The sequence below is a fragment of the Rana temporaria genome, chromosome 8, assembly GCF_905171775.1.
Source record: "Rana temporaria chromosome 8, aRanTem1.1, whole genome shotgun sequence".
Lineage (NCBI taxonomy): Eukaryota > Metazoa > Chordata > Amphibia > Anura > Ranidae > Rana > Rana temporaria.
In genome coordinates, this window is record NC_053496.1 from 61640380 (window position 1) to 61656102 (window position 15723).

The 15723-nt window shown below is 42.7% G+C and overlaps 1 protein-coding gene across 1 annotated transcript in view; it reads left to right on the plus strand.

Annotated features, from left to right (window-relative positions):
- The window catches only part of ACTR1A (actin related protein 1A), a 39245-nt gene that overhangs the window by 11176 nt on the left and 12346 nt on the right, over positions 1–15723 (plus strand). The window contains exons 6-9 of the mRNA XM_040361889.1: positions 3923–4139; positions 6215–6307; positions 10053–10227; positions 12454–12515. Coding sequence (XP_040217823.1) covers positions 3923–4139; positions 6215–6307; positions 10053–10227; positions 12454–12515 — 547 coding nt within the window. The remainder of the gene's footprint in view (positions 1–3922; positions 4140–6214; positions 6308–10052; positions 10228–12453; positions 12516–15723) is intronic.

A 15723-nucleotide genomic window follows, 5' to 3' on the forward strand; every position in this document is an offset into this window, starting at 1 on the left:
AAGAAGAGACATACAACGTAAAATGGCTTGAGTAGTGTAGGTTAGATGGAGCCTTGGAGATTGAGGAGAGGGGTAGCAGCAAGGGGAAGGCAGAGGGCGCTCCTTTTTAGATGGGGGTGGCCAGCTTCACCCGCCTTTTTCATGCCCTTCCCTCCTGAAGTGAGTACGGCAAGCTCTGGTAGTTTGTAACCCTCTTGTTTACCAGTGTCTGACACTCATATAAGTGGCCAAATAGAGGAGTAAAATTCACCGGTCTTGGCAACCCTCTTTGTCTTACTCTTTGTTAGCTCTTTGGCCCCCAGATTGAAATGCTGCTTACCGTAGCTTTTGCTGTTCAGTGGAATAGCTGTAATATACAAGCATAAATAGTTAATGAGGGTGTATTGTGGCTTAAAGGGTCACTAAAGGATTTTTTTTTCTTAGCTAAATAGCTTCCTTTACCTTACTGCAGTCCTGGTTTCATGTCCTCATTGTTCGTTTTTGCTCTGATGTTGCTGTAATTCTCCTCTGTTTTGGACACTTCCTGGTTGTCTGTTTCCTGATGACCACAGTACTGGGAGATTCTAGTTTCATTTTCCAAACCATCACTTCTCTATGGCTCTATACAGCACAGAGGCAGGATAACATGCAAAAACGAATCTAGATGCAAAAACGAAACTAGAGGTACATTATATGATTGATTTTTAGCTATTTTTAATCGATTTTAAAAGGAATCCGTTAACTATTATGCCTCTATACCCTGTAAACAGTAATTTCAGCAAAAAAAAAAAAAAATCCTTTAAGTTTAAGGGCCCATTCAGCGTTCCATTTAATGCACACGCATAAACGTGTATTATGGTTACTGTATGTTGTGTTAAAGCAGAACTATACGCCCCTTCACACCAGCAATACAGCGTCCAGAAGCTCCCTGCCGGCTGCCAACCTCTTCAGCTGGATGTCTTCTGGGTTCAGATTTTGGGCCGTTTTGACCGGACCAAGATGACATCATTCATCTTGGCAGACGTCAAAATTGTTCACTGAACGGTGTGTACAGGATGGTAAGAATACTTTTGATGCGGAAGAGACATAGCATATTTCTTCTGTATTAAAAAGCCTGCCTGTTTACTTTTTCTTAAAAAAAGGTCCACTTTAAGGCAGCCTATTCATTATAAATGGACTGCTGATGCACCTCAACAGAGGAAAACATGCACAATGCAGCCCACTGCAACATGCAGTAAATGCATTCTTGGGCATTTCGCTCTATTGTACAATGCGTTGAGGGGGCCATTCACATAGAGTAGATGCATTGCTGAAATGTGAACGGTCCCTAATAGGTAGATTCAGGTAGGGGCGCGCAAATCTAAGGCGGCGTAGCCTAGCGTGTTTACACTACGCCGCCTTAAGTAAGAGAGGCAAGTACTGTATTCTCAAAGTACTTGCCTCCTTACTTAGGGCGGCGTAGCGTAAATGCGGCGGGCGTAAGGGCGCCCAATTCAAATGTGTTTGAGGGGGGCGTGTTTTATGTTAATGGAGCTTGACCTCACGTTCTTTACGTTTTCTTTGCTACTGCGCATGCGCCGGGCGCCTACATTTCCCAGTGTGCATTGCGGCTAAGTACGCCGCACGGGCCTATTGATTTCGACGTGTACGTAAACGACATAAATCGCTATTCGCGGACGACTTACGCAAATGACGTAAAAATTTCGAATCTCGCGGCGGGAACGGCGGCCATACTTTAACATTGTTATTCCATCTAATAGATGGAATAACTTTAGGCCTGATAATGCCTAACGTAAACGGCGTAAAAGTAATGCGTCGGCCAGGCATACGTTCGTGAATCGGCGTATCAACTCCTTTACATATTCTACGCCGACCGTAATGGAAGCGCCACCTAGCGGCCATCCGAAATATTGCAATCTTAGATATGTTTAAGCGTATCTCTGTTTGAGCATACGCTTAAACATAAGTCGGCGTAGATTCTGAGTTAGGTCGGCTTATCTACTGATAAGCCGGCCTAACTCTTACTGAATCTACCTATAAGAGTTTATCAAAGTGACAGCACCATCAGTTGTCCTTTATTTCACATTATGAGCATATTTTAGTATGGCATTATATAATGTCTGTTTACCTAACCCCCCCCCCCCCTTTTTTTTTCTTTTGAGGGGTGGCTTTTGTCATACCACTCAGGTTGTGTATACTATTAATATGGCCTTATGTTGTAAACATTTTGTGTACTGTTGTTGAGATAAAAGTGTGTGTGTGTATACAGCCGTGGTCAAAAGTTTTGAGAATGACCCAAATATTTTTTACAAAGTCTACTGACTCCATTTTTATGATGATCAGATATATTGCAATTAATTGCAAAGTCCCTTTCTGCCATGAAAATGAACTTCATCCCCTAAAAAACATTTCCACTGCATTTGTGAAGAAGGCTTCAGGGCGCCCAAGAAACACCAGCAAGCGTCAGGACCGTCTCCTAAACTTGATTCAGCTGCAGGTTTGGGGCACCACCAGTGCAGAACTTGCTCAGGGATGGCAGTAGGCAGGTGTGAGTGTATCTGCACGCACAGCGAGGCAAAGACTTTTGGAGGATGGCCTGGTGTCGAGAAGGACAGCAAAGCAGCTACTTCTCTCCAGGAAAAACATCAGGGACAGTGTGATAATTTGCAAAAGCTACAAGGTTTGGACCGCTGAGGACTGGGGTAAAGTCATTTTCTCTGATGAATCCCCTTTCCGATTGTTTGGGGCATCTGGAAAAAACCTTGTCCGGAGAAGAAAAGGTGAGCGTTATCATCAGCCCTGTGTCATGCCAACAGTAATGCATCCCAAGACCATGTGTGTGATTGCTTCTCAGCCAAAGGACTCGGCTCACTCACAATTTTGCCTAAGAACACAGCCATGAATAAAGAACGGCTAAAAAATATCCTCCAAGAGCAACTTCTCCCAACCATCCAAGAACAGTTTGGTGAGGAACAATGCCTTTTCCAGCATGATGGAGCACCTTGCCATAAGGCAAAAGTGGTCACTAAGTGACTTGGGGAACAAAACATCACAGATCCCCAGATCTTAATCCCATTGAGAACTTGTGGTCAGTTCTTAAGAGGCGGGTGAACAAAAAAAACACCACAAATTGACAAACTCCAAGCATTGATTATTGAAGAATAAGCTGCCACCAGTCAGGATGTGGCCCAGGAGTTAATTGATAGCATGCCGGGGCAAATTGCAAAGGTCTTGAAAGAGAAGGGTCAACACTGCAAATATTGGCTCTTTGCATAAACTTAATGTAATTGTCAATAAAAGCCTTTTGACACTTATGAAATGTTTGTAATTATATTTCAGTATACCATCGTAATCTGACAAAAATATCTAAAAACACTGAAGCAGCAAACCTTGTGAAAATTAATATTTGTGTCATTCTTAAAACTTTTGGCCACGGCTGTATAAACAAGCACAAACAAGTTTGCACTGCTGTGATCTAAAGCTGAGCTCCGGGCTCAACAAATATCATTTTAAATATAACCAGAGGATATAAATCCACTTTTTGTTTGCCATAACCCAGATAACTAGCTGTGATATACATATGCTGCAGATATAATATCTGTGGGATGGGCCCAGCACGACCCACCCACTACAGGCTGCCTGCCGGAAAACGACAGAAGGGGGCGGAGACAAGACCAGTCACCCTGCACAAGGAGAGAGAGCAGAAGTGATTGGTCTTTATCACAGGAAGCTTCTGCACAGACATTGGTTTACACTGGTTTACTGCACAGATCTGGAAGAAATACATTAAAGCACACCAAGTTTCAGGGAATAGTACATCTAACTCTTGTGTTTTAGGCGCTATTTTCTTATCCCAGAGTTCAGCTGTAAAAGAAAAAAAAAAAAACTCTTCTTTTATATGTTTCACAAAAGAAAATAATCAACCCATTTTTCCTTTATCCAGCTATGCCACAGGGAGAACAACGGGTGTGGTTCTAGACTCTGGAGATGGCGTAACACACGCAGTGCCAATTTATGAGGGCTTTGCCATGCCTCACTCCATCATGAGGATTGACATTGCAGGCCGAGATGTCTCCCGCTTCCTCCGGCTGTACCTGCGGAAAGAGGGCTATGACTTCCATACTTCAGCTGAGTTTGAAATAGTCAAAACTATCAAAGAGGTTCGTAGTGCTTTTCTTTCTGAGGTTCGGAAAAGTGTGACAAGTTGAGTATGAGTTTGAAACACAATTAAACCTTTAATGGACTTCATAGGGTACACGGGCACACATGCTTGATCTGACCACCCTCAAATACTCCTGTGGGGGGCATTCTCCTAAATACACACTTTTGGTATTGCCAGATGTTAATGTCTGTGGGCAGATTTCCAGATAGTTGTCCATCTTCTGTCAGATTTGATTTGCTAACTCAAGAGTATTTCCCACTGTGAAGGTCTACCGGATTGAATATCCATTTTTATAGATTTTTAGGCTGCATATTGGAAGGTAAACTTTAACCCCTTGGTGCCGGCCGCACGCAAATATGTGACCTTTTGGCACCTGGTGCTTGGCGCCGAAGGGCTGTAAATTAGTGTGGACTGCTGCCCAAACAGCTGTGCCGAGAGGGCGTCTGACACAGTCACCGGCACCTAACCCAAAACTCCCAATCGCTACTTGCTATTGGGAGTTTTAGGATCATGTGAAAGCCAATCACGGAGGCCACGTGCTCTTAAGCCCTGCCCCATCTCCCGGTATCATAAACCTCTTAACCTCCCTGGCGGTATGATTCTGTCTGAAAAAACATGCTGAAAGCGGTACAATTATTTGCAAGGAAATTTGGCGTTTTATACTGTAGGCCTGTGATTTTTAGGAATAACTCACTTAAATCTGACCAAACAAGAATCTAATAGGCATCCCGGGTATGACATTTTTTTAAAAACAAAATTTTAAATTATAATATAATAAATAATTATAGCAAGTAATAATATAATTAAAATAAAAATTATTCAATAATGTAATCAAATCAAAATCACTGAAATTTTTTCAGTTGCAGAATTGTTGCTGTCATTATTTTTTTTTTTTTATGACGAATTTCCCCACAAATCGCTATCGCACAATTCTGCAAGTGATTATAATTTATTATCGCTGTTTTCTAGCTGATCTAAAACCATTTTTGACATAAAAAGACACTTTTGGTTGCTATGGACAATCTACAGTTTTCAGGCAGAAAGAAAGGTTTTTATTATATAAAAGTACACGTAGGACACTGGGCAGACCACTAGGGACAAGGGGGGAGTGTTTTTTTTACATACAGTACTGTAATCTATAAGATTACAGTATACTGTATGTATAGTGTTTGTTTACTTTTTTGAATTTGGCGCCGTTCTCCGCTCCCGTGCGTCGTAACGTCGCAGGGAACGAAGATCGGCGGCACAGGAGGACGCTGTGTGAATCGAGCGAGGTCCCGCTCGCTCACACAGCGTGGTGACATCGCTGGATCCAGGAGAAGGTAAGCCAGCGCACGCTGCAGGCTCTGCATGTCTACCCCGAGCGTGACTCGGGGATACCGATCGCAGCAAGAAAAACCCACCCCGAGTCACGCTCGGGGATACCGCCAGGGAGGTTAAAGGACCAACAGGCACCATCATGAAAAGGTTAATACACTACATTTGAAACAAATTTCAAGGTAAAGCTGAATTCCAGGCTTACCTTCAGTCTTATACAGTTGTACAGGCTCCTCTTCTGTACTGAAATTGCTTATTTTGATTTTACGGCACACTGAGCTTCTCTCAAAAAATGTTAATGCCACTTTTCCAGTACAAGTTATACTGAAAAGTAACCATTACCTCTTTTGTTCATTGTATCTGTACAGTTGTGACAAACTAAACCCAAATGTCTTTCTCGTAAAAGAGATGCTTGTGAACAGGCTGTGTCCATGATCTAGCACATTGCTATGGTGCCAGGACTATACCGGCTTGGTTAACGACCCATTCTAATCATTATAATGTTTCATTTGAACTGATATACAGTAGGCAGGCTGCCTTCTGATTGATGTCCTGCCATTTTTCTTAGGCAGTCTAAGATGGATCTTTGTAGTGAAGTGTTTCTTGCATTGCATTAGTAGTTCACTGATTCTTCTTTTGCTTGGGTTGCTTTTTTTTAATCAATATGTTTGTTCTACATTTGGTATATATTTTTAAAGTCTGAATCTGTTGCCGAAAAATGTTTATGAATTGTTGTTCTTTTTTTGTTCTGTGTAGCGTGCGTGTTACCTGTCCATAAATCCACAAAAAGATGAGACACTGGAGACAGAGAAGGCCCAGTATTACTTGCCTGATGGAAGCACAATTGAGGTATGTACCCAAGCAATGGACTAGAGACTTGTCAGCCATCATTAGCTGAATCGTGCACATGGAAATATGAACATACTGCTTGTATTTTCTAGACAGAACACACACATCTACCTTACCTACCTTCTACTTACCTGAGCACCATCGCGATCTAGCGCTGTGCTTGGCTGTAGCGGATCTCTCCCCTCACTTCCTGGTCTCACAGGTTTTTGCTGCTCCAACTGCTGTCAAGTCAAATCTGTGATGGGGTTGGGGGCCTAGTCACACTGTCTAAATCTATGGAAGCAGTGTGTCTTAGAATAGAGCCCGCAGGTGGGCCCCAATGGCAAGTGGTTTGCTATGGGGCACATTTAGTGGAGGAGCCACGAGTGCCAGTTGGGGACTGGAGAAGAGGAAGTTCAGGGCCACTCTGTGCAATTGCATTCCACAGAGGAGGTACGCATATCTTGTTATAAAAGAAATAGGCTTTACTATCACTCTATAACTCTGGGTGTGACTGCTTTACTTTGTATCACTTTTTTTTTATTGGTGAGTTTAAATACAATGGCCCGGATTCAGAAAGGATTTACGACGGCGTATCTCCAGATACGCCGTCGTAAGTCTGAATGTGAGGCGTCGTATCTCGGCGCCCGATTCAAAGAATCAGATACGGCAGAATTTGTCTAAGATACGACTGACGTAAGTCTCTTACGCCGTCGTATCTTAGGTGCATATTTACGCTGGCCGCTAGGGGCGCATCGTATATTTCCGCGTCGAATATGCAAATAAGGTAGATACGCCGATTCAGAAACGTACTTGCGCCTGTCGGATTTAGCTACGCCATTTACGTAAGGCGTCGGTCCGGCGTAACTTTACCCCTCATAAAGCAGGGGTAAGTCATGTTAAGGTATGGACGTCGGAACAGCGTTGTATTTTACGTCGTTTGCGTAAGTCGTCCGTAAATGGGGATGGGCGTAGGTTACGTTCACGTCGACTAAACTTTGAGCCGGTGTAACTTTGGGAGAAAATTTGACGTGATACTGAGCATACGCGCGCATGCGCCGTTCGTTAAGCGCATCATTTGCGCAGGGTCACGATTAATTTCCATACAACACGCCCACTGCCTGGATCATTAGAATTAGGCGGAATTATGATCCTGCATTTTGGGTATGTTTCGGTTGGTGGTTCAGATGTACAGATTTGAGTTTTATTGCATTTTTGATTTTTCCAAGGATATTTCAGATCAAAGTTGGTGCAAACCATCAATTGATTTTTAGATTTGTTTTTGTTTTTTCTAACATTAAAAAATAAATAAAAAAAGCCTTAATTGAAAAGGTTGCTTTTACAGTAGACCGAGCAACAGAACATATTACAATGAAGGAAAATGTGACCTACTTCTTTAGTTTAGATGTTTACAATGAGGTAAAGAAGTGATAGACCATTGGGGCTGAAAGAATGTTTGTTCGATGAAAACAAGCATGACATGCAGACATGGCACATTTGGCGCGAACATGGTACAATGCATGTGGCCAAATATAAACACAGTATGACTTAAAGCGGATGTGCCACTAAACAAATATATTAAAAGCCAGCAGCTACAAATACTGCAGCTGCCGACTTTTAATATAAGGACACTTACCTGTCCTGGAGTCCAGCGGTGATCGCAGCAGATGACGAGCCGATCGCTCGTCACCCTGCTGCTCCCCCCTCCATCCACGGTGAGGGAACCAGGAAGTGAAGCGCTCCGGCTTCACTGCCCGGTTCCCTACGGCGCATGCGCGAGTCGCGCTGCGCCCGCCGATTGGCTCCCGCTGTGTGCTGGGAGCCGAGTGTTCCCAGCATACAACGGGGGACGGACGGGAAGCGGAGGAAAAACCCGTCCTTTGCCCGTATCGTAGGGCCGGAAGTGGGTGCAGATACCTGTCTGTAGACAGGTATCTGCACCCCCCTCCCCCCTGAAAGGTGTCAAATGTGACACCGGAGGGGGGGCGGGTTCCGATCAGCGGGACTCCACTTTAGAGTGGAGATCCGCTTTAATATAAACAGTAAGGTTGCAGTGATGGGGAGGTGCAAATTCAGGGGACCACACAACAGAGGGAACTAAGCAGGGGGTCACTCCAGTGGTTCTAGTTGAGTATCTGCAAGTGAGCCAGGGCTGCTGTTCATGCACAAGTGCTGGCGTGTGCCAAATATTAGTCCCAAATGTTATTTTTTGTGTGTGTGTGTGTATGTGTGCCTATTTTTTATATGGAAGAATGGAATTTGTCTACTAACCAGGGTGGAGTTGATTTAAATCAAGTCGCTTTAAATCACTAGTAAAAAGGCTTTGTTTAAATCAACTAGATTTAAATCATCATTTTTAAAGAGCAACTGTCATCTCTGTCCCGCAGCGGCTCCTCCTCTGACTCACTGTTGACTCACCGACGGTCTCATTCACTTTAATGGGACGGCTGGTGACGGCGCCAGTGACAACAAGGTGAGGGGTGTAGTGGCAGCAGGTGAGTGGATGCCCACTAACGGGGCACTGCCATGATGGATCTGAAATGACAGGTGCTCTTTAAATGTAAGGACTCATTCTTATTGGTAGTTAGAATCTTTATTTGCAAACAAAATGAAGGTTTCTTATTTAGAATAAGCTGTCGGGTTAGTAAAACAGCGATATCGGAACCGATTTTAGGTTAATCGCACATAATTGGAGAACTTCTTGAATTCTTATATTTAATTAAAACAATAACATTGCCAGTGCAGAGCTTGGATTCCTTGAATGAGCTTACCAAAAATGTAAATCTGTAAAAATGAAAATATTGCAGAATATACAGCCTCATGCTACATAACTAAGCTCAATTTCATGCTGAATAAACTAAATTATTAAAGTATCTTAAATAAAAAACTATCTTTAGAATTATTTTTGACTCCAAAAGCACTTTAATAAATTTGATAAAAATCCCCAAAAATCTTTTTTTTAATCATCGATTTATTTTTTATCCACCCTGCTACTATGATTGAAGTGTAGAGGCAGTGCCTCCCAGTTGCATGCAATCCCTTTCCATGCACTAAAGAGGGTTCCATGCAAGTATACTGCCAAATTTGTCATGAAAAGGGTCAACCGCGAACTTAAGATTTTCCTTTTTTAAAGGCTCTTTTTTTTTTTTTTGCCAAGTTCCCCCTGTGGTTTCGGCACCAAAATTTCCATTCAGTGCACCTCTAAATGTTTGGAGATTTCTCCACCTGTAAGCCACAGGTGCTACGTACAGCTGCCCCGTAGACATGATTGATGGTATGCAGTTATACGCTGGTACTTGCTTAGATCCTCATATATGTAAAACCCTATCACAGTCAGTCTGTATGACACCGCTGGCAATGTGCATGAGCCCTCAGCGTTTTGTCCCAGCCAAAAGTTATGTTTTTTTTTTTTTTTTTTTTTTTTTTTTTTATATAGTAGTTTATTTTTACCTTTTGGAAGAAAAACAAGCCTTTCATATGACTTTTATGTTCCTATTTGTTCTTTCATTAGATGCCCTTGTAACCTAATAAAAAATCTGTTCTAGATGACATAACATGACAGTGGGGTATTTGTCTATGTAGTTCTGAAACATTCTGATTAGCTCCACGCTGTCCTTTATACAGATCACAAGGTATTCTGGGATAGCTGTGCTCAGTGACTCACCATTGGGTGTGGTAGACAAGTAGTGCCAACATTTATGAATGTGTCAGATGTTGCAGCTTCTGTTGCCTTGTTAATTTTCCAGATGTTTCTTCTTCTCTGTAGATTGGCCCAGCCCGATTCCGGGCACCTGAGCTGCTGTTCCGACCAGATCTTATCGGAGAGGAGTGTGAAGGAATTCATGAAGTTTTAGTATTTGCCATTCAGAAGTCCGACATGGATCTAAGGCGGACTTTGTTCTCCAACATAGTGCTCTCTGGAGGATCAACCTTATTTAAAGGTGCTGACAAATATTACTTATTCCTACATCTCTTTCAATGCTTAGGTGCATCTCCTTGTTTGCACTGGCATTTTATTTTATTTTTTTGTATCTGGCATATTTTATTGAAAAGTGTTAATTTTTCCAAATAAAGAAAAAATAACATTGACCAGAAAGTCAAAAAGAAAACCAAAAAAACAGAAACCCGTAGAAATAGAATCAGTACAGAAACATTGGGCTAGATTCAGAGAGAGATACGACGGTGTATCTCCATATACTCCGTCGTATCTCTGACTGGCTGGTCGTATCTATGCGAGTGATTCAGAGAATCAGTTACGCATAGATATGCCTAAGATCTGACAGGTGTAACTGTGTTACACCGTCGGATCTTAACTGCAATGCGTCATGCGCCGTCCGGGAAATTTCGCGGACGGCGCATGCTCATTTAAATCGGCGCGGGAACGCGCCTGATTTAAATAGTACACTCCCCCTAGCCGCGGAATTTGAATTCCGCCGGGGGATTTACGATCCACCGCCGCAAGTTTGGAGGTAAGTGTGTTGTGAATTACCCACTTGCCTCTCAAACTTGCGCCAGTAGATCTTAGATCACGCAGATCTAAAGATCTGCTGATCTATGTGAATCTAGCCCATTGTGCGTTCCAAATTGTCACAATGCATACAATAGTAACTCAGCAGATATGCGAGAGTCATCATGAACCCCCAGCCTGTGGACTGAGCCAGCTACGAATGCATAACCACAGGTATACAGTTGTGAAAGTCTAATCCGACTGTTCCTGGCAGAGCAAAGCAACCTGCACTGGCATATTTGGATCATATAGTCTAAAGACATGCTGGTAGGTTAATTGGCTTCTGCCTAAAATTGACCCTAGTATATGAATTTGATTAGATTGTAAGCTTCTTGAGGGTAGGGACTGATGTGAATGTACATTGTATATGTAAAGCGCTGCGTAAATTTACGGCGCTATACAAATACCTAAAAAATAATAATATATGTACATCATTTATTATTGAAGGTATCGTTAGAAAGTGTTGGACTGTATTTGATGCATGATGACATAAAGGGCATATTACTTGCTCTGGGTGGTTCACAGCAGATTTGGCTCTTCTTATGTAGAAATTGATCAGCGGGTGCCCTGATGTAGAAAGTGCCAAGACTAACATCATAATATTTTTACTTTGAAATATTTTTATTAAGTTTAGCCATAAATATGTTCCTTGACAAAACTAAAAATCCCTTCCCCAGCTGTCCATGCTATACTGGCTCATCACAATCTTTCTATCTTACGGCTTTCTGGGTGCAGTCAGCCAGCCTAACATTAGCATAGTAACATAGAGAGGGCAGTGTACTACAGGGAAAGATGGATGGTTGGCACCCGGGTACTGTGAGCCAGCCTAACACAGACTTGACATAGTCTGGCTATGCTGGATAGATACAGAGAGGGCATTGTACTATAGAATAAGATGGGGGGGGGGGGGGGACCTTGCTTGTGTTATGCCATGCCTAGTACACACTACCCGTTTTTCCATCGGATAAAAAAAACGATGGTTTTCCCGACTGAATTCCTGTCAAGCCTGCCTTGCAAGCACACAGTCACACAAAAATCTGGTGAACTTTTGACTGCCAAGAACGCTGTGACGTAAAAGACTACGACAAGCCGAGAAAATTAAGTTCAATGCTACTGAGGATGTGTCGCTTTGTTTCTGAACAAGCATGTTTTTTTTCCTGTCGGAAAAGCACACAGACGAACGGTTTTCCTACCAGGATTTTTTCCTGATGGGGAAAAGAGATCGTGCTCTCTTTTTTTTTTTTTTTTTGTCCGGTAGTTTTCCCGTCAGAAAAACTGCAATGGAGCATACACACGCGCGCGCACACACACACACACATGGCTGGGATTCCAGACGAAAAGCTCCCTGTTGGAAAAACCGGTGGTGTGTACGAGGTATTAGTCAGTTTAACACAGACTCTATATCATCTGTAGTAACACATGAAGGAAATGATCCTGCGGGGAAGGATGGGTGGTTGAGACCTTGGCTCTGTCAGCCAGCCTAACACAGACCCTGCAAACAGTGCTACCTGAATTCTCCAACCTCATAGGGTACTCATGCAGTTTCTGATTTGGAATTCACATTTTTGGTTTGTGATGAACGCAGAATTAGCATTGACGGATACTGAGACAGCCTACTTGTATCCATGTACTCACACTAGTCTGTACATTTTTATTCCAGGTTTCGGGGACCGACTTCTGAGTGAAGTAAAAAAATTAGCACCAAAAGATGTAAAAATAAGGGTATGATTTTTTTATTCATTTATTTGTTGTTTTTGTCTCCATTGTTTTTGTTTTTAGTGGAGAAGTGTTAGAACCACAGTGAGGGTTTTCTGTTTTTTTTTTGCTGCCTATGTCCACTTTGGGTAGATTGTGCTCATCTTCTGTTTGGTAGATTGTGCTCATCTTCTGTTTGCTTGCTTGGATAGAAAGTGAGGGGAAGTCTCCATAGTGGGGAACAAAGACTGCAAAGAAAAACCTGTTTGGCTTTCTAAATCTTTGACACTAAAAGGCAAAGCAGTGTTATTTTAATAAGATGTTACACCCATATTCAGGGTGTAACATGTTATGAATGCACCGGCCCCTGCATGCCCACCCAGCCGCGTCCCTCATTCACAATCCTCTGTGAATGGGAAACTACAACTACTTTATGGTTTAAAGAAAATGGTGAATCCGCGCTTAGGTAAGCCTGACAAAGGTTGCAGCCCCCCTAAAAAACTCCCTAGAGTGAATTATTAAAGCGGTTGTAAACCTGCATAAATAAAAAAAAAATTCTACACCTGCAATGAAAAAGCCATGATGAGCTAATATGCATCGCATATTAGCTCATTATGAAATACTTGCCTTGGAACGAGGTAGGTAACTTACCTGGTCCACGCCGAGCGTGTCTTCCAGGTATCGCCGCTCCAGCGCTGTGATTGGCTGGAGCGGCGATGATGTCACTCCTGTGCATGTGCGCGGGAGATTTCCTTTCCGGCATGGGTCGGCGGGGCCGGCCATTCAGCCGAGGATCCCCCCTGCGCATTTGCGCTGCTGCAATCAGCGGCGCATCGCAAGGGGAATATCTCCTAAACAGTACAGGTTTAGGAGATATTCTTTATACCTACAGTTAAGCCTTATTTTAGGCAAAAGTGAAAAAAGTGGGTTTACAACCACTTTAAATAAAAAGGAGGGGTAATGGCGCTACCTTACACAATGTGTCAAATATCAATAGAAGAGGTGCCTAGCACCAATTACAATCCTAGTAGGTTACCATATATATGTGATATAAACAAATGTGATCCTCAATATGGTCTGCACATAAATCCGTGCACAGACAAGCAGGAAATATATATGTGCAAGTTAAATGAATAATTAAACACAAAAATTAATTGAAGTGACTATTGTGCATCAATGATGAGTAAATAATAAGTGATGTCCATCAACCTAAATTAACAGTGAAATATAAAATCCAAATGCGGCACTAGTGTGGGTGACCAAAGCTCAAAAGCAGCTATATATAGGGAAGTCCAAGAAATTATTTAGAATAACCACGGAACAGATGAGTTCTTCCAAAAAGTGACATATGTGCTCTCCGTAGCAAGAGTGACTTCTGTGACCCCTCTTGTATCCCTGCTTACCAGATCCCGAAACCCCTACGGGGGTATTAGGCACATCAGGTATAATTCTGGCTTGTCCACACTAGGGGTCCTTATGTTCAAACTGAGGCTGTCACTCCAGCTGCCCATACAGATTTTCAAGAGACGGATCCACTAGCCAAGGCAAGGTGTAATTTCCTCATAAAGGCAAAAAGAATGCTCCCATAGTGTAATCCATAAAAATATCGGACGTTTATTAAAAATAAAAAAACGAATTTATTAAATAACCCAGCGGTATGCAAACCGCACCAGCGGGTCTAAAATAAAGCGCTACAAACAGTTTTACGGTCCGGAGCATGGGTGGTACGGCGTGCGCTTCACAGTGCGTACCAACCACTTGCTCTCAGGACCTTCCGGCGTGATGACGTATTTTGCGTAGCTCCGCCTTACACGTTTCGTCATTGGATGTCGTCTGAGGCAGTTTGTAGTTTTCAATGCTGTGAGCACTGTGGTAGTTCATTGAGTCTTCCTGTCGGAATGTATCGGCTTCCTCATACAAGTTATGGGCAAGCTGATACACTGACTGCAGGAGACCTGCATGGTATCGATGATCTGCTGACTGCTGGTGCAATGCTTTACAGGCTCCCAAAATAATAAATGCACTTTTTTTTTTACCTGCAAAAAATGTGCATTTTATTCTTTTTAGGTCAGTTATACACAATAGACCTAACGGTTTATTTTTACTGTCCCGCCAATAGTTCACATTTTGTGGATAGCAACACAGGTAGCTTAGTCACATTATGAGATGTAAACCAATCAGCCTAAACATTACTGGGGTTTCCTACAAGACATGCACTGTTGGTAGGCTCAAAGACCATGTGATGCAGAGTTCTAAAAGCAAATTTTCACAAAAATTAGTTTGTAGTCACATAGATTTATATTATTTGTGACACCCCCCCCCCCCTTCACCTTCTTTCCCTTTAATGTTTTATTTTATTGATAAAGAAATAAATTAATACAATGTACAACATAAAGCTCTCAGTACATTCCATGTCAAAAAGTCAACGACAAATAAATAGTGAAGATACAATACAAACTTCAATTTTCATTTTAGATTAATCTAGCACCATAAAGGGGAAGCAATTAAAATATAAATCGATGTCCCCGTAGGAGATCCCCTACTCAACTATATGTAGGCTGGGCTAAAGAGGGGCGGGGAACCCAATCAACGCTTTCCGTACAGAGTCTCATCCGACACCCCGTAAAGGGAGCAAACTGTGTCGGATAAATGGGTAGCATAACTAGGTATTGGTAAGAGACTTCTGTGACCCCAGATAACCTAGGACCCCGCTCAAAATGTGGAAAAGAGCGCTAGACAACCCGTCCCTTCCCAAGGGACCTGTGAAGAAAAAGACCTCCCACTCCCCACCGTACTCTCCCCCTCTCCCAGGGCGCTCCCATGAAAGTATTGACTATTAACAGACTAGTATGATAACTAAATCAAAGATCTCGAGGAGGAGAATGTACCAAGGTTAGCATAAAAGAAGGAGGGAAAGAGAAAGAGAGGAAAAAAGAAAGATAGAGCAAATGAGAAAGAATGATTGCCAGTAGGCTAATTAAGTGCCCGAAGGGGACAGCGCATGACCCGGCGATAGAGATACGCCAACATGTCTGGCCCAAGGCTCCCATGTGGCCTCAAAATTATCGCTTGTATTAGAGATGGAGCTGACCATTTTTTCCTGTGTCATGATCCAAGAAATCTTCCCCTTAGCTGCCAAGAAAGAGACCCTAGGTTGCTTCCAGGCCGCCGCTAAAGTGGTTTTAGCTCCTATGAGCATGAAAGCTATCAGTTTTTGTATGGGTTTGGAGACCCG